General features: G+C 33.8%; 2 protein-coding genes across 2 annotated transcripts; both read left to right on the plus strand.

Moving 5' to 3' along the window:
- Positions 1 to 455: 455 nt before the first annotated feature.
- On the plus strand, positions 456 to 1,223 carry LOC127148918 (uncharacterized). Its single transcript, XM_051083347.1, has 3 exons — positions 456 to 539; positions 642 to 817; positions 869 to 1,223. Exons 1-3 carry the CDS (start codon positions 456 to 458, stop codon positions 1,221 to 1,223), a joined length of 615 nt encoding a protein of 204 aa, XP_050939304.1.
- Positions 1,224 to 18,351: 17,128 nt separating this feature from the next.
- On the plus strand, positions 18,352 to 19,047 carry LOC103495044 (uncharacterized). The gene has a single exon (XM_008456468.2). It carries the CDS (start codon positions 18,352 to 18,354, stop codon positions 19,045 to 19,047), a length of 696 nt encoding a protein of 231 aa, XP_008454690.2.
- The last annotated feature ends 1,551 nt before the right edge of the window (positions 19,048 to 20,598 follow it).

Consider the following 20,598-nt stretch of genomic DNA (forward strand, 5'->3'; position numbering starts at 1 on the left):
AATACGGTCCTTCGTCACTCGACAAGTATGCTCTATGATTAAGATGAAGTCATGTTTATAACCTTGCTTGAATTAAACTAATTAAAGTATGAATGTAATGACTGTATTGTGAAAAACTTCTACTGGTGGAATTTAGGAAAAATGTTGCCACATAGAAGAGCACGTAGAGGTGGTAGGGGAGGCAGAGAGCTGGACGTACCCAGCCTGAAGAGTAGTCTGCCGAACAAGCTGTCAACCCTACCGCACTTATCACTTAGGCAGACCTCGCTGCCATGGAGAAGAGATACTAGGATATGCTGAGGGACGCTTTAACACCATTCCATGCTGCCCAGTAGACCCCGATCGCCCCTCCTCCAACCCTAGTAGAACCTCAGCCCGTGCCAAACCAACTGTCGACAGAGGCCAAGCATTTGAGAGATTTTAGGAAGTACAATCTTAAGACGTTTGACGGGTCCATGGATAACCCCACCAAGGCCCAGATGTGGTTAACCTCATTAGAGACCATCTTCCGGTACATGAAGTGCCCTAATGACCAGAAGGTGTAGTGCGTAGTTTTCTTCTTGGAGGATAGAGGTACCGCCTGGTGGGAGACCGCTGAGAGGATACTGGATGGAGATGCTAGTAAGATAACCTGGGAGCAGTTCAAGGAGAGCATCTGTGCTAAGTTCTTCTTTGCCAACGTGAGGTACGCTAAGCAGCAAAAGTTCCTGAACCTAGAGCAAGGCGACATGACTATGGAGCAGTATGATGCAGAGTTTGATATGCTATCCCATTTTGCTCCCGATGTAGTGAAGAATGAGGCTACTCGGACCGAGAAGTTCGTTAGAGGTCTCAGACTAGACCTCTAGAGTATCGTTCGAGCCTTCAGGCCAACCACCCATGCTGATGCACTACGTCTGGCCCTAGACTTGAGTCTGCACGAGAAAGCTATTTCGTCCAAGGCTGTAGGAAGAGGAACAACCCCAGGTCAAAAAAGGATGGCTGAGTTGCAGCCTACTGTAGCACCACAGAGGAACCTGAGGCCAGGAGGTCTTTTCCAACGGCATCGCCAGAAGCTTGCTACTGCAGGAAAGACTATGAGAGAACTACCTGCGTATCAGAGCTGTGGGAGATATCATGGAGGTCGTTGCTTGGCAAGAAATGGAGTTTGCTTCAGGTGCAAGCAACCAGGGCATATAGTCGACTTTTGCCCTCAGAAACTGCTTGAGACTACTTCGAACTAGACTCCAACTTCCCAGCAGGGAAGAGTTTTTGCCACTACTCGTCAGGAGGTTGAACAAGCTGATACTATGATGACAGGTACGCTCCCAATCTTGGGGCACTTCGTATTCGTACTATTTGACTCTGGGTCCTCCCATTCCTTCATATCTTCAGCATTTGTTCAGCATGTACGTCTAGAGGTAGAACTGTTGAGTAGTATGCTATATGTTTCTACTCCATCGAGAGAAGTCATGTTGTCTAAAGATAAGATAAAGGCATGTCAAGTAGAGATAGAGAACTGTGTGCTAGATGTAACTTTGTTAGTGTTAGACATGCAAGATTTTGATGTAATTCTAGGCATGGATTGGTTGTTTGCCAGCATGCAAGCATAGATTGTTCCCGTAAAGAGGTAGTTTTTAACCCTCCTTCAGCAGCTAGTTTCAAGTTCAAGGGGGTAGGAACTGTAGTCCTACCCAAAGTCATTTCAGTTATGAAAGCCAGTAAGCTACTCAACCAAGGTACTTGGAGTATCTTGGCCAGCGTGGTGGACACTAGAGAGTCGAAAGTTTCCTTGTCATCTGAGCTGGTGGTGAGAGAATACCTAATGAGCGTCCAGGACTCCCACCTCCCAGGGAGATTGATTTTGCCATTGAGCTAGAGCCATGCACTACTCCTATATCTAGAGCTCCTTATAGAATGGCCCCAGTTGAGCTGAAATAACTGAAGGTTCAGTTGCAGGAGTTACTGGACAAGGGCTTTATACGACCTAGCGTGTCACCTTGGGGAGCACCAATATTATTCGTGAAGAAGAAAGATGGATCGATGTGCATTTGTATTGATTACAGAGAGTTGAATAAGGTGACACTCAAGAACCGTTGTCCATTGCCCAGGATTGACGACTTGTTTGATCAAATTGCATGGTCAAAGCACGTGCTGTAAAATAGAAACAGGTTAGAAAATGGCTAAGTCGTGGATTTCACTTTCTTTAAGACGTGTCGCGACTCTGCTCTTTTGTGCAAACAGTTTTGATCGCCCCTCGCTCTAGGATAAAACAGTGTCGTTCTTCAATTAGTTTTACACTAAAACTAATCGAAATTCACAACCCTCAAATAGACACTCTATTGCTCGATACTGAAAGAGAATTTTGGGAGAACGAAAATCTTTATGTTACTTTCTAAGTTCGTATAAAGAGAAGAATGAGACCCGATATATATAGTAAGCAGGGAGAGACTCCAACTACCATATTATTAATGACAACTAAAATATCGATTGAATAAATACCATTTATTTTGAAATGGTTTCGGTTTTGGAGAGTTTAATTACCAAAAGAATAAGACAACGGTTTAGCAAAAATATATTATTATTTTTACTCCTCTCCTTGCCACAACTAACTGACGGTAGTGGAGCGCACGTGGAGATATCGACAAACCTACATTTGTCTATCTCCTCACCCTTTCCAAAACTTGGATGCCCTTATAAAGAAGACTTCCGCATTGCTGAAATGTATGTTTAGAATAAAATAATAATAAATATTTGTTAACTCAAATTTTTTATTTAACACAACCGAACATTCAAATTAATAATTTACTGAATCCCTATGTTCAACCTTGGCTTACACAAGAAACTTCTTACAATGCTTACACTTGGGCGTAAGAGAGGAAAAGGTTTATGCATCATGCTGTGAAATTGCACTTTAACCTTTCTTCCTTTTTTCTTATGCAACTTTTTTTTTTTGCATTTTTCTGAAAAAAAACACTTTTGAAAAGTTTTGTTAAGCATATTTATTTTTATTTCAAAGAATGTTGGGAAAAAATGGTTTAAATGAAAATATGTTTTGGAAAACATTTTCTTTTCAAATTATTCCAAACAAGCCCCAAACCTAAGTGATATGTGCAAAAAAATATATATATATAATCTTCTGCAGACAAGTATGTTTTATGTCTCAGACAAGTATGCCAAACATCTACTTCAAAGTTCTATGTCTCAGACAAGTATGCCTCTTTTTTTTCCATCTATACACATTATTTTTTGCAGTACTTGTAGTAGCTTGTGAATCATAATACAATGATACTGGTACAAAAGCCCTCCATAATGACACATCTCCTAGCATACTTCTTAGACACTCTGCTTATTGTACAGCTAGTTTTCATGCAATAAATTATGACTTCAAGGTTGATTGTGTTATACAGGTTTTTTTGGCTAATTTTCATGCCACAACACCTTCTCTTGGTACAAACACGAATCCATTACTCAAACACCATTATTTATTACCCCATTTGCATCACAATATTCTTCTATAGTACTTCATGTAGGGTTAAAATCCCTAACAATGGAAGACAACAGAGGACAAAACTCAAATTAATTGGGATTTCAAAATACCCAAACATTAACAAAAAAATATATAATAAAAATTGTTTCTAAAAAATCAACCTATTGGATTAAAATTATTTAAGTGTTTATTTACAAAAATCTAGAAAATACGAAGAGGTCGAAGCTTACTTTCGTTGGTGGCTCTGGCTCTACAAAACTCTAATTTAAAGTTGAAAACACCATCACAAGAAAACCTTTCTATTCTCTGATATCACACATTTAATTAAACTTACATTTGAACCATATTCAATCATATTTCTCTCGCATCATATTCAATGTGTATATAATACGCTTTAAATTATAACCTATAGTTTTAATATGAACTCAATTCACATTAAATTAATATTTAAATTTCTTCAAATATTTATTCTCTCATAAATTAATTTTGACTCATATTCAAAATTTAAAAAATTATATTATAAAGTTTAATTAAAATATAAACTTTATAGTATAATGTATCACCATACATTATATTAATTTGATAAGTAAAATTTGAACATTTCAAATTACATTCAAAACATAATAACCTCAATACCCTTTACGAGTTTGGAAGGGGACAGCCTAATAGACCTATAGATCGGAAGGTCCAATGATATGAGATTAATTAGTTAAACTTATTAACCACATTTATCAATATTTGTTAATTGTGTGTACACTCAATTAAAGACTCACAATGACACTATTCTCACTGCAAATATATTTGTATCCACGAATATAGACCAATAACAACAAAGTAGTCCTTTACGAGTTCTCATAACATTAATTGGATCAAACTACTGTTTTACTCTAGGTTACATCTAAATCCTTAAATATCAATCTTATGTAAACTCATTTCATCTTTAATCATATGTCACCTATATGAACACGTTGGATCATTGCGTTTGTATCAAATATAAAGTGGATCATATCCATAATGTTACTAGGATAAGGTACCCAACCTTATTGTAGACCTTAACCCTAAACCCTATATGTTACCAAGTTATGGTATACAACTTTATCCCTATATTGTAGACCTTTTAGACTATATCTTAAATATTGAGTGATGTATGTCTCTACATACTATTCAAGACTCATGTGATAGTTTAGAATGTTAGCTATTGGATTTAGGGTTATTAAGACAAGACTAATACCTAAGTAATCAACTGAAGGGATAAAAGCCCAACGCATTGAAAGAATTTAAACAGAACCATTAACCCAAACTAATTGGGAACTTAAAAATACCATTACATTGGCAAAAGGGTTACATAAACTAAGGCTAAGCATGCTTTCTAAATAATATAGAAATTACAGAGAAGAGTAAAGGACACTTATGTCATTTACGACTTTATATCTGTCAAATGTCAATATTTGGGCACTACTACTTGGAAACCTTCCTAATCTCTAAGCTTAAGATTATGGTTTATGGAAACCAAAATTAGAATGGAAATTGTTGCAGAGAATTGAGAGAATACATAGTGAATTTTTTTCAAAAAAAAATTCCTCTCAATGTAATGTTCTACCGTCCTCCACCGAAGAGGGAGTTAGAGAGATTTTTGGGTTACGTGGGAGAACTATCCACGTTCTCCATTAATTTAATATTAATATTAAAATAATTAATTAAAGAAAAATGAAAAAATGAAAAATTGACAAAATATTTACAAAATATAGCAAAATTTCATATTCTATCAATGATAGACATTGATAAACAATGATGTGCTTCTATTAATTATATTTTAGTTTCTTTTACGATATTTAAAAATGTCTCTTAATTAAATTATATTTAATTAATATTTCATTGAAATCATATTTAAATGAATATCTCTCACCTAACCTATAGTTTTCATTTAATTAATTAAATTAAAATAAACTATTAATTAATTTTCTAATTAATTAATTGCTAAATTAAATATGGGAAATTTTCATAAATATAACAAACTGGTAAAATATTTACGACACGTGTAACAAAACCCATAAAGTTAACCATTTTTTAAATATTCTAGGTTTTTCCTTCTATTTTTCTTCTCCTCTTCGTTGCAATTTATTTCCATCGTCTTTCTTCTTTTTCTCCTTTTTTTCCAAACTATTATTTTGTTCAAGATCATATATCAAATATAAAAAATCTATTTCTTTCAAACTTTTATTTGGTTGTTCAAAATCATGTAGACTTGAAAAAAACGTCATTTAGATTTGGATAGCCTAATCTAAACAATCGTGTAAAAAAATAGTGATTGTATATAAAGAATCTTGAAAAAAATTGTTTAGATTGGGGTAGGCAAATCTAAACGATCGAAAAAAAATAAACGATTATGTACCAAAAAAATTTTTTAAAAAACCGTTTGGCCAAATCTAAACGATCGTGTACCAAAAAATCTTAACAAAATAAACAATCATGTAAACAAATCTAAACAATCGTGTACCAAAAGAATCTTAAAAAATTCGTTTAGTCAAATTTAAACGATCGTGTACCAAATTTTGAAAAAAAAATCATTTAGATTTGGCTACCCAAATCTAAACGATCAAATTTAAATGATCGTGTAACCAAATTAAATGATATAATTGAAAAAATAAATTGTTTAGATTTGGCTATTCAAATCTAAACAACCAAATCTAAATGACCATATCTAAACGATCGTATATCAAACAATAGCCAAATTTAAACGATCATGTACCAAATATATTACGTGCGTGGTTGACAAGCCATTTTTGGTATTTTTCACTGTGGGTCTGTGAGTTTTTTCCGTTTTCGAAATTGTTCTATATAGTGTAAATATTTTGCCACTTTGTTATATTTTTTAAAAAACTCCATTAAATATCTTATATTTAATTTAATCCAAATTTGAATCATATTCAATATAAATTTCTTTCATAACTTATAGTTTTAGTGTGTATCATATACATATTAAATTTTAACCTATAGTTTTAATATGAATATGATTCACATTAAATTGACTTTTGACATCATTTAAATATTTTATTCTCTCGTAGATTAATTTTGAATCATATCCTTTACGAAATAGGAATGGGACCTGATGAACCTACATTATATAAACTTTATAAATTAATTAAAATATAAACTTTATATTATAATGTATCACCATACATTATATTCATTCCCAAAGTAAATTTGAACATTTTAAATTACAACTAATATATATACACCTCATTACCTTTTATGAGCCATGAAGGGGACCTGATGAACCTACATATCCAAAGCTACAATGATATGAGATTAATTGGCTAAACTCATTATCCACATTAACCAATATTTGTTAATTGTGTGTACACTCCACTAAAGACTCGTAAGTGGACTCTTCTCACTATAGATACACTTTTGTGTCCACGGATATAAACCAATATCAATAAGTTAGTCCTTCGCAAGTGTTCGTAACACCATTTTACCCTTGGTTACTAATAAGTCCATAAATACTAGTGCTCATCTAATGAACAACCTATTTATGGTCCAACCACTAAACAGAAACCCCTCTCGTGCCATAGAGAAGGTAGAGTCTTGTGTTCAAGTCCTAAAGACACCATTTATGGGAACACTCATCTACTTACCATAAAGTCGGGAAAGAGTGAATTTCATCTTGTGTGATTATGTTCCTAGATCTCCACTCGATCTTGTTCCCAAAATGATAAGCATATTGAGTCAACAAATTGGCAACTCTCATCCATAAAATTTAAAAAACAATCCCTCACGAACAGAAACTCATATTAATACATTCAGGATTAAGACTAAGTTACTTAGGTCATCCAAATGAAATAGAAACCTAACTAATTAACGCAGTTACATCTAGTAGTTATTATTTCGTGGTCCGATCTTATTCAAACTTATTGCATAGGATACCCTCACTCGCATGTCACCTACACAAACTCATTAAATCATTGTGTTTGTATCAAATACAAAGTGGGTCATATTCATAGTGTTACCAGGATAAGATCGTACCCAACCTTATACCTATACTATAGACCCTTTAAGTTGTATCTCGAACATTGATACTCGTATGTCTCTATATACTGTTCAAGATCTATCAAACAACTTAAGATATGTTAGTTTATTAGATTTAGGTTACTAAGACAAAACTAATAATATAATCAATAAAACACTTATTGAAACTGTAATAATAACATTTTATTAATAATTGTCAATGGATTATATTTATTATCTACGAGTTTTAGTACATAAAACCCAACATCAACAACTCTTATTAAAATGATAACAACAACACTTGGTTGATAACAATCAATTATTTACATTTATTATCTACAAGTTTTAGTAAATAAAACCTACCACCTCTGAAGTACCTTAACAAATGACGAAGTGGTGTCCAATGATCCTTATCATGATTATGAGTGTATCTACTCTACTCAATTGATTCACAACATGTGCAATATTGATCTAGTATAGTTCAATAAAAACATAACATTATCAATTATTTTGCATATTCATATGAAGAGACACTTTCACCTTTATTCCTCGTAAGACTCAAACTAGGATTATATGGTGCTCTTATACGGGTAATATCAAAACTGTCAAACCTCTTTAGCAATTTTTTATTGTAGTTTGATTCACATAAAGAGAAATATTTTTTATTTTTTCTTATCTTAACGTAAAGTAGCACATCATCGTTCTACATTATTCTTCTCAAATTGTGAGGAAAGAAATAACTTGATGTTTTTAATTATATTTATGTTTGTACCAAAAATCAACATATCATCAACATACATACATATAATCACAAAGTTAGCTCCATATGACTTTGAGTAAACATATGTATCATAATAATTAATTTACTTTAAAACTATTGTTTATTAAAGTATTGTTAAATTTTTCATACTATTGTTTAGGAGCTTGTTTAAGACCATAAAAAAAATTAAGTTTATGGAGTTTATATTCTTAACGAATAACAATAAAGCCTTTGGGCTGCGTTATGTATATTGTTTCTTCTAAGTACCCATTAGAAAATGTCATCTTTACATATGTCTGATTTATTAGAAGGTTGCGAATCGAACATGAGCTATAAAGGTTCTAATAGTGACTATTTTAGACACAAGTATTAAAATAGTCTATGATTTGCTTTTGTGTATATTCTACAATCACTAGTTTCAGTCTTATTGTACCATATAATCTCATTGTCTTCTTACAGATCCATTTACATCTAATGGATTTACGTATTTTAGGTAGATCCACCCATTCTTATGTTTTATTCATAACTAAGAAATCTAATTCACTCTCGATTGTCTATTCCAAAGATAGAATCTACTGAGCTTAAAGCTTCTTGATAAGTTTTTGGGTCCTTGTCTATTAAGTACATGCAAACAAATTGATTGTCTATCTTATCTGAATTTTCAACTATAAAGGTAGTTAGAAAGTATGGTCCAAAATCTTTATTAAATGGACGTGTAAGCATGTCCTAGGAACTTCTTTAAAGTTATATTTTCATTCCAATCCCAACCAGAGTAAGCTAGCAATCCATCCTCGGTAAACCCTACTCTACTAGCCATTCCGTTGATCTAACTAGTTCGAATGTCCCTATCTAACTCTTATTGGTATTAGAAAACCTATCCTTTATCTGAAAGTTTGAGGAAAACTTCTCCTTTCTAGTTTCGTTTCTAGCTAGGCTTTATCTAAAAATTAGAGGAGTCGATGTATATTCCCAACAAACTAATAGAATAAGGAATCACATTCAAAGTACGAGCTTGACTGAGAGGAAGACTTATGAGAGAGATGATCGAAACCTGAAAGCCCTAGGATTTGACTCATAAAATGACATGAATGAATCATTCAATTGTCCAGTTCAATTGCTGTAGTAATTTGGGTGATGTGGAGCGGTATGTGAATGGTCTCGCAAGATCAATGAGTACTATAACCCTTTGAGTTTTACTTCTTCTAAGCACTAAGGTAAGTGTGTTATCAGAGTTAGAAAGAGAAAGTTCATAATTTGATTAATGCTTGAAGTACTAGCATTTTGATTAATTATTGAATTATATACTGATTTATCAATAGTTGGATTCATGGGAAAAACATGCTAAAAAAGCATTGCATCTCTATATTCACACAATGATTTATCACTCACACATATAAACCTATATCCAACACTTTATTACCATAACCAATGAAGACACAATCAAGAGTTTGGGTGATTCTTGAATTTTGGATATGCTATCTTGGCTTAAGCACCCCCGCACTCTTAGGTAATCTAGGTTTCCAAAAATAACAGATCACCATGGACTTCTCAATTCGTCCACCAGCAGTGTTAAATTGTCACTTATCTTTCTACTTGTCTGCCTCTTCAGTGAGCATGTGATTCAAAAAATGAAAACAAATCTTTACTGTCACATTTTAAAATACGGATGTTTAAAATCGACATTAAAGCTATGGTTATTTTTTTTAATTTGTAAAATTAAGTATCTTCTCGCTCTTACTTTATTCTTCAGCTTTCTTCCTCAGTGATTTCCTCTCTCTCTCACTTTATTCCCTCTCTTCTCAATCTCACTTTACTCCACTGTCGAACCAGTCCACCATGTCCAATCATCCCTCGTGCCCCCATGTCTATCACAAATTTTTTAAGGAACTATTGTGCTCCTTCGCACATTTGCATCTGCCTCACATGCACACGTCCTAGATCTTTGCACGTTTGCACGTCGCCTCACCACCATTGTCGCATGTTCTCGTCTGTCTCACCACCACCGTCGCACATCTATCTCGCAAGCCCAGATCTACTGTTCTCGTGGCTGGATCAATTGCAGAAGCGTCGTACATTGAAGACCTTGAACGATTTTGAAGTTCACAATGTGAATTTTACTTGATCCCTGTGTAACTTCCTGAATTGCTTAGTTGGCCATGGATGAATGAACTTGGAGTAAGGACAGACATCGTTTAGAGCTTTGTAAGAGAGTAAGAAATCTTTAGAAATCTTTTAGAGCTTTATAAGATAGCAAGAAATCTTCAGAAATCATTCAAGCTTTTAACAGACGTAAGATATGTGACTTTTCCTTCATTAACACTCGTTGCAATAAATAACATTTTCATACTTTTACCCTTTTTTGAAGTGTATTTTTGTGTGTACGCTCTCAAGGAAACTATTGAAATCTTTTGCAATTAGGGTGTGGTTGGAAGTTCTAGTGCTGAATTGCTTGCTACCTTTTATGATAAAATCATTCAGAAAGGTAGGAGTGAGAAGTAGAGTGATGAAGCAATTGAGCTGACACTTGAGAAGATAATTTTTCTATTTATCATTCATTTGAAGTTCATTTTGTGTTATAACTTTGGATTTAATATGATTTAAAAATATTGGTTGTGAAGTTGTTGGCATACATCTATTACAAAGATCTGTTTGCTGAATTCTATAGGTGAATGTTGACACTCTTTAGACGATGTGTGTCTTCTAATGACTTTGATAAGAGTGTTTCAGTGTCATTTGTTTTGTTATGTAGATTTAAGATTGCTACACTACTAACTTTCCGATTATGTAGATCTAAGATTGCTTTGTAGGTTCTAGGCTTTTCTTAGGTGCTCTATTTACTTTTTACTCATTCATATCTTGTATCCAATCTGTTTATGAAAAAGCCTCTATGAATTTTGAGTTTACTTTTTATTTTTTACATCGTTGTTAAGCTATTAGGCAAGTTCAATCCTTTTAATGTTCTTTGTGTGCAGTTTGACAGGTTATGTTTAATATTTTTTTCCTCTTAAATTGCAGGTTGTCAATTAACACAAATCTTAAAATATAGTCAATTACCAGCCATGGTTCTACTTCTCACCTCTGCTTCCGCCATTTTCATTCCCTTTTCAACGCTCAAACTTTCCTCAAGGTTTTGATTTCTTTCTTTCCTTCTTCCCTTTCGTAGTAATGTAATCATGGGTTTGTTTTTTAAATTTAAATTGCGTTCTTCAATTCTATAAGGGAACGATTGTGATATATGTTGCATGGAGATCACTAATAACGTTATGACTGTCAATCGGCATCCTTTTAAGATGAGCACCTCTTTTCTTCTTGGAAACGAGGTTGGTTATTAGGTTTAATTTTATTGACTTGTCATTGATCGTCATCTCTATATTCTTGTTTGATTTATCCTTATCTATTTCCATATATTTGTGTACGCTGTAACTCATAATGTTGAATTGATAGGGTTGTTTTCTATATGCTGCAATTATGTTGGGATTTTGTCAAAAAGATTTTATGAGATTATCTTTTTAAGTGATAGGATATTTAATTTCCAAAAGATCAAAAGATCCTCCTTTATTTTAAGAATCTTGCATTAATATCTTTGTGAAATTATACTTGAAGAAATATATATATATATATATATATATATATATATATATATATATATATTGCAGATATATATAAAGTGAAAAAATTAGTCGAGCGATTTTATCGATTGAAGATCGTGTGGCAGATTGATTAAAAGAGCTATGAGTATAACGAAGGTAGTGCGATCTTTTATCTATGGTATCAATATAATCTAAGATGATTGTGATGATGAGTAAGGTGAATGATGAAGTAGTGATCAAAGTAGTCACAGTAAAGTCTGAGAGAGGATGAAGATGTCGTCGAGAATATTCAATCATGCATTCAGAGGGAGCCTAAAGACTGAAGCTAATGAGCGTGTTAAATAGTCATAGTTGAACAGAGATCTTATGTTGTATCGATGTATATTGACTAAGTGTGAATCATAATAATATTACTCAACAAGGTTGTGCGCAACTCCCCAAACGTAGGCAACATTGGCCAAACTAGGTTACCAAAGTTTCTTGTGTTATACTCTTCTACTTTCTCTCTAGCTATTACAACAATTATTTACTTTAGAATTAACTAAAGGTTTATCTGATTATCTCACACTGTTTTTCAATTGGTATCAGAGTAGGTTGCAAGTCCATGGAGATAATTAGGGAAGGACCTTTAGCTTTACGTCCTTCTATCCTTGATGACAAAAATTATTCATATTGGAAACCTCATATGATTTCTTTTATTAAAAATTTGAATGGGAGAGCATGGAGAGCACTTATAGCGATATGAACCACCGATGATCACTGTAGACGATGTATCTGTTCCAAAATCAGAAGTTAACTGGACTGATGCTAAAGAACAAGCATTAGTTGGGAATGTTATAGCTCTCAATGCTATATTTAATGGTGTTGATTTGAATGTGTTCAAACTTATAAATTCTTGTAATTCAACCAAAGAAGTTTGGAAAATATTCGAAGTTTCTTATGAAGGCACTACAAAAGTTAAAATATCCAGACTACAGTTGGTAACATCAAAATTTGAAGCATTGAAAATGTTAAAAGATGAGTTTGTATCAGATTATAATGAGAGATTTTTGGAAATAGCAAATGAATCATTACTGCTTGGGGAAAAATTTCCTGAATCCAAGATAGTGCGTAAAGTGCTACGATCGTTACCAGAAAAATTCGACATGAAGGTCACAGCTATAGAGGAAGCTCATAATATAACTAAATTAAAATTGGATGAGTTGCTTGGGTTTCTGCTTACATTCGAGATGGCTATATCGCACAGAGAGAATAAGAAAGGCAAGGGAATTGCTTTTAAGTCAATATATGAAAAAAAAAAAAGACAACTGTAAATCAATCTGATAATCAAGTAAATATGAACGAATCAATAGCTCTACTAATGAAACAGTTTGCTAAGGTTGTCAAGAAATTCAAAAAATTGAATACCATGGGATTTAATGCTAGAAATCTGACTAATTATCGAAGAAGAGATGGTGAAAGCAATACCAGAAGGTTTAATGAAATCTCTAACATGAGGGACGGTGACTATGGACGAAAAAAGGATGGTGAAGGAAGAATTTTTCAGATGTAGAGAATATGGGGGAGTTTGTCATTATCAGGCTGAATGTCCCACGTTCTTGAGAAAGCAAAAGAAAAATTTTTGTGCTACCTATCAGATGAGGACATTGATGATAGTGAAGAAGATGATAATGACATAAATGTTTTCATAGTAAGTATTACAGAAACTAATTCAGGTAATGAAAGTGAAAATTCTAAAGGAAATTGTGATAATGAGTTGTCTCTTAAAGAGCTGAAAGTTTTATCAAAAGATGACTCTGAAGCCAGAGCAATATAGAAAGAAAAAATTCAAAATCTTATGGAGGAAAATGAATGATTACTGTCCATCATAACAGCACTAAAGCTAAAACTGAGAGAAGTTCAGAATGAATATGACCACAAAATGAAGTATGTAAAAATGCTAAATTCGAGATCTGAGAATTTAGATATGATATTAAGTTCATGACAGACTAGTTCCAATAAATATGATCTTGGTTTCGATTCATTAGTAAAAAAGCACTAACTCAACTACTAAGATCAAATTTGTTCCAGCTTCAGTAAATGTTAAATCAGAAGTTCCTACGGTAACAAAAGCTATTAGCCCTTTAGCTAAACTTACTAGGTGGGTTTGTCATTATTGTGGCCAAAGAGGTCATATTAGGCCATTTTGCTATATGTTACAGAGAGACAAACTTTATCAATGGAATGTAAATTATGGTGTTCAGAAGCATAAATCTAACTCCCTCAAACAAAATGGAAGAAGAAACTTTATGGTCTGGAGAGTAAAGCAGTCAGAACAATGCAATATAGGATTTACAACTATTCAAGCCTCAACTGATGCATGGTATTTTGATAGCGGATGTTCTAGGCACATGACTGGAAACAGATCTTTCTTCTCTAAATTAAAAGAATGTGTTTCTAGACATGTCAATTTTGAAGATGGTACAAAAGGAAGGATCATAGCTAAAGGCAATATTGTAAAAATTAACCTACCCTATCTAAATGATGTTAGATATATTGAAGGACTAAAAGCAAATCTAATCAGTGTGAGTCAACTTTGTGATCAAGGCTACAGTGTAAACTTCAGCAAAGACAGGTGTGAGGTGATTGATGAAAATAATCAAGTTCTTATGAATGGCTGTAGACAGGTTGATAATTGCTATCATTGGATATCCAACAATTTTGATGTTTGTCACTCAATCAAAGAAGATCAAACTTGGTTATGGAATAGAAAACTGGGACATTCTAGCTTAAGGAGCATTAATAAAGTTGTAAAAAAATGAGGCTATCATAGGAATCCCAAACATTGACTCAAAAAGAAAATTCTTTTGTGGGGATTGTCAGATTGGAAAGCAAATTAAAGCTTCCCATAAAAGTATGAAGGAGTGTAGCACAAACAGAGTCTTAGAATTGTTACACATGGATCTTATGGGTTCGATGCAAACTGAGAGTCTTGGAGGAAAAAAGTATGTGTTTAAAATTATGGATGACTTTTCTCGATTCACGTAGGTAAGGTTTTTAAAAAGAAAATTCGATAGTGCAAGGGTGTACATCAGTTCATGTTTGAGTTTGCAACGTGAAAAAGGGAAGAAAATTATTAGAATCAAGAGTGATCTTGGAAAGGAATTTGAAAATTAAGATATGAACTTCTGTGAAATGGAAGGAATGCATAATGAATATTTAGCACCATTAACTCCTCAGTAGAATGGAGTTGTAGAAAGGAAAAATAGAACCTTACAAGAAATGGCTCATGTCATGATCCGTGCCAAAGCTTTGTCGTTGCATTTTTTGGCTCAAGTTGTTAATACAGTGTGTCATATTCACAACAGAATTACTACTCAGTCTGAAACTACTGTCACTTTATATGAGTTATGGAAGGGTAGAAAACCTAATGTCAAATATTTTCATATTTTTTGGAGTACTTGCTATATCCTTGCTGATAGAGAGTATCACATAAAGTGGGATGCTAAATCAGAACAGGGACGTTTTCTTGGGTACTCACAAAATATCAGAGCTTATCGAGTCTTCAATAATAAAACTGGAACGGTTATGCAAACGATTAATGTGGTTGTGAATGATTCTGAGTATACATATGAATGAACTGATGATGATGATGAATTAGCACCTAAAGTTACTATGGTACCCGAAACTACTACTGTTGACATTTCTAAAGTCGATACAAGTATAAGTAGTCTTGAAGAAAACTTACAACCAACTCCGAAAGAGGTAACGGTCAGAGAAACTGAACTTATTCCTTCTTCGCATGTTCGAAAGAATCATCCATCAAGCTTTATAATTAGAGATCCCTCAGCCAGAATTACAACTAGAAAGAAGGACAAGGTGGATTATACAAAAATGATTGTTGATCTGTGTTATACTTCATCTATTGAACCCACATCTGTAGATGAAACTCTTAAAGATGAATACTGGATACATGCAATGCAGGAAGAATTACTTCAGTTTAAGCGTAACAATGTGTGGACCTTGGTGCCTAAACCTGAAGAAGCAAATATTATAGGTACCAAGTGGATCTTTAAAAATAAGACTGATGAAGTAGGACATGTAACAAGGAACAAGGCAAGACCAGTGGCTTAGGATTATGCACAGGTAGAAGAAGTTGATTTTGATGAAACACTTGCACATGTTGCCAGAGTCGAAGCTATACACCTCTTACTCAGCATATCTTTCATTCACAAGTTTAAATTATATCATATAGATGTCAAGAGTGCATTTCTAAATGGGTACTTGAATGAAATAGTTTATATGGCTCAACCTAAAGGATTTATTGATCCTAAATTTTCACAACATGTGTATAAGCTTAATAAAGCTTTATATGGGTTGAAGCAGGCACCAAGAGCATGGTACGACCAATTTATTGCTTATCTTGGTCGTAAAGGATACACTAGAGGAGGTACTGACAAAACGTTATTATAAACATATCTGACAATGATCTAATTGTGGCACAAATTTATGTAAATGATATTATTTTTGGAGGATTTTCTAAGGAACTTATAGAAAGCTTCATTTCATGCAACAACAATGTGAGATGAGTATGGTTGGTGAATTGTCTTGTTTTTTGGGCCTTCAGATAAAGCAAAGAATAGAGAGCATTTTTATAACTTAGGAGAAATATGTCAAAAACATCGTGAGAAAATTTGGTCTTGAGAGAGCTCAACAAAAGAGGACTTCAGCTGCGACACATGTCAAAATTACCAAAGATACTAATGGTGAAACTGTAGATTATAAGTTACACAGAAGCATGATCGGGAGTCTGCTGTATTTAACAGCCAGTAGGCCTGATATTACGTATGTTGTTGGAATATGCGCCCGATTTCAATTTGATCCTCATGTTTCACATTTAGCAACAGTCAAAAGAATTATTAAATATATCCATGAAACAAGTGGTTTTGGAATTTTATACTCGTATGATACAAATTCCATTCTTGTTAGATATTATGATGCGGATTGGGCCGGATGTTCAGATGATAGGAAAAGCACTTCTGAAGAATGTTTCTTTCTAGGAAACAATCTGATCTCATGGTTTAGTAAGAAATAAAATTGTGTATCACTTTTTACAGCTAAGGTTAAATACATTGTGGCAAGAAGTGCATGTACTCAACTTATATGGATAAAGAATATATTGCAAGAGTATGACATTCCGCAAAATCTTATGACTTTATTTTGTGATAATATGAGTGCTACTGATATCTCCAAAAATTCAATTCAGCACAGCTGAACAAAACATATTGATATCAGCCATCACTTTATCAAAGGGCTTATTAAAAATAGAATTATCACTTTGGAACATGTTCGTTCGAACTTACAATTAGTAGATATATTTACTATCTCCTAGATTCTAATTTATTTGAGCATTTACGCACAGATTTAGGAGTTTGTAAGATGTAATTCATTTATTCTCTAAAAAACTTACGCGAATATATCACGATCAGAATTAATGGACATGTCAGTGCTGTAATAGGCATAAATAGCGATCATTACGGTTTTCAAGCAGGAAGCGTTTGATATTTTAAGTTTCCAAGTTTTCAGAATTGATCGTTCATCTTAAAAAATTAGGGACTTTATTTTGAAGTTGTGACTGTCGCTATTCCTTCTTCAAAATCATCAATGGTGAACACCTGAAAAGGTAACTATCAAGCTCAATCGTCAAAAGATGTTAATGAAGCTCCAGTATCTCAATCTTAATATGCATGGTGATGAGGAGTTATCGGTTCAAAAGCACTCCTCCACGGAGACCGTATCGACTTTCATCAAAGAAATCTCAGGTAAATGTCTCTGCAAGTTCCCATTTACCTGTGAATGATGAGGTTATTGTTGAAAGTACTACAAAGGGTGCTGAAACTGCACCAAGTGTCTCTGAGACTCACACTACCGATATGGACTACCGATTTGTCCTGGCTAAATCTGTTAATCCTAATATTTTTATTTATTCTCATGAGAGCTCCTCTTTTGAAGATGTGTTTGCTCCAACACCGGGTCATCCGCCTACGACAAATGTTGAAGCTGGTCCATCACGTCGTTCACCACCGATTCAGTCATCGATTCAAGTTGATGCTTCTGTTACAAATCAGAGTTCAGTTTCTAAACATAATCCTATTGATAAATCTACTGAGAATGTGGGAAGGAATGATGTTCATGTTGTTGAGTCTCCGGCTGCTGCTGAGTCTTCTGCTGCTAATGAACATGTCGACCCGACTGATACTTGTGCAACCAATACTGTTGAACTAGATGTTAATGATGGACTCCAACTAGAGACTCAACAATCACCTGGTGTATCTAGGCCAAAGGGAAAGAAGGTTCAGTAAAACCGACGAAATATTACTACAAAAATTGGAAGGAAGAAGATACCCCCTAACATTCCATCTGTTCCCATTGATGGAATCTTGTTTCATCTCGAAGAAAATGTTCAAAGATTGATGTATGTTTTACGGCGAAGGATTACAGATGAGGTAAATGTTTACGATAAACATCATTCCTATTTAAGTGTTATGGGACTTATTGAAAAGGCTGGTCTCTCCAAGACGATATCAAATGCTAGACCTTTCTATTCTCAGTTAATTAGGGAATTTATTGTAAATCTACCTTTTGACTTTAATGACCCTAGTAGTCCGGACTACCAGACAGTTTACATTCAAGGCTTAAAATTCAACATTTCTCCTACAGTAATTAATGGGTTTTTGGATAACAATGTCGAACCAAATTCTTCACCCTCAAACCCATCAAATAAATTTTTGGCTCTTGTGTTATCTGGAGGGACTCTATCTACTAGGCCTGTAAATGGAATTCCAGTTGTATCTCTCAGTATAAAGTATGTCATTCTTCATAAGATTGATTTTGCAAACTGGTTTCCATCTTCAAATGCTTCCAGTATGTCTGTTGCTTTGGGAACATTTCTTTATCAGATATGCAATGACGACACTGTAGATACAGGCCTCTTTATATATAATCAGCTTCTAAGGCATGTAGGAACTTTTGGTCTTAGAATACATATTGTTTTACCGCGTTTTTTCTCATGCTTATTAGTTCATCTAAATGTTGTGGTACTAACAACCCTTGATGCCCCTAGACCTGAACCAAAGACTTTATCTCTGAGTTATAGACTTTTTCAGGGAAGTCATGTTCCAGATATAGAACATGACATGCGACCTTCAAAGGCTCCTAGATGTTTGACACGGAAGACTTAGGTGAGAGTGTTGAAGGCTTCTTTGTTAATCGAGACTTAGCCTCCAGAATCGTTAATACACTTGTAGCTGAGTCTCGAGCTCTCTCTACTTCCATTCATTTGCTTTATGAACGACGGTTGGAAGTTGATTCACTTATCTGCCACTTGAAAACATTAGTTCCTCCTACAAGTACGGGGGAGCATGGTCCTGAGTGATTTTTCTTTTGGGTTCAAGAGGGGAGTAGTAGGTAGTAGGAAAGCTGGTTGGATGAAGCTAAAGTAGGGTTGCCGTCTGTTTTGAAGTCTGTTTTTATTTGAAGGTGTTGTTGTTCTGTTATTTTTTTTAAGTCGTTGTTGAACTGATAAAAGTTAGTATGTTGTTTAAAGTGTTTTGATATGATATTAAAAAATTAATGAAATGAAATGATGTGCTATTTAGTCCATTACTAGAAGTATATGGTGTTGGATGTGTTGGTGATGGTTGTGTTGATCTAATAATATGAGATGATTTGTTGATGCTTATGTTGTTATGTTGTGTTGTCATGAGGTTGAATATGGATCCTTGTTGTTTGATCCATGAGAAGGTTCTGAGTAGGGTTGACTTGAATCAGAAAAGAAATCTCCTCTTTTTAACAAAAGGGGGAGTTTGTTGAGATTTTGTCAAAAATATTTTATAAGATTATCTTTTTAAGTGATAAGATATTTAGTTTCCAAAAGATAAAAAGATCCTCCTTTATTTTAGAAATCTTGCATTAATATCTTTATGAAATTATACTTGAAGAAACATATATTGCAGATATATATAAAGTAAAAAAAATTAGTCGAGCAATTTAATCGACTGAAGATCGTGTGGGAGATTGATCGCAGAAGCTGTGAGCATAACGAAGGTAGTGCCATCTTTTGTCTATGGTATCAATATGTTGATCTAAGATGATTGTGATGATGAGTAAGGTGAATGACGAAGCAGTGATCAAAGTAGTCACAGTAAACTCTAAGAGAGGATGAAGATGTCGTTAAGAAGATTCAATCATGCATTTAGGGGGAGTCTGAAGACCGAAGCTAATGAGCATGTTAAATAGTCATATAGTTGAACAGAGATTGTATGTTGTATCGACGTATATTGACTAAGTGTGAATTATAATAATATTACTCATCAGAGTTGTGCGCAGGTTACAAAAGTTTCTTGTGTTATACTCTTCTGTTGTCCCTCTAGTTATTATAACAGTTATTGACTTTAGAATTAACTAAAGGTATATCAGATATCTCACACTGTTTTTCAAGTCAATTAACAAGTTCCTTCCTAATCTATTTGATACTTATGACTTAAGAACTTTTTATCTCCTCAAGTTGATCTTAAGGTGGGCAAAACATCCGCGAGACTAGTGGGGTTGGCCATGAGTTATATAATGTTAGGAATGAGCTTTGCTAGAATGGTAAAAATGATAACTACTTGATGTTTCTTTAGCAATAATGTTTGTTATAATGCTAATGTAGTATTTTTCCACCTTTGAAATGATAAAATTAGAACTTGATATGGTTGGCATTATAGATCTCTTGCTTTATGTAGGATCCA

The sequence above is a fragment of the Cucumis melo genome, chromosome 4 (assembly GCF_025177605.1).
Source record: "Cucumis melo cultivar AY chromosome 4, USDA_Cmelo_AY_1.0, whole genome shotgun sequence".
Taxonomy (NCBI): domain Eukaryota; kingdom Viridiplantae; phylum Streptophyta; class Magnoliopsida; order Cucurbitales; family Cucurbitaceae; genus Cucumis; species Cucumis melo.

Coding starts and splice junctions, on each gene's coding strand:
- LOC103495044 (XM_008456468.2), top strand. CDS start 18,352: ATGGGACTTATTGAAAAGGCTGGTCTCTCCAAGACGATATCAAATGCT.
- LOC127148918 (XM_051083347.1), top strand. CDS start 456: ATGGATAACCCCACCAAGGCCCAGATGTGGTTAACCTCATTAGAGACC. Junction 540..641: donor AGTGCCCTAATGACCAGAAG/GTGTAGTGCGTA, acceptor ACCTGGGAGCAG/TTCAAGGAGAGCATCTGTGC. Junction 818..868: donor GAGGCTACTCGGACCGAGAA/GTTCGTTAGAGG, acceptor TCGAGCCTTCAG/GCCAACCACCCATGCTGATG.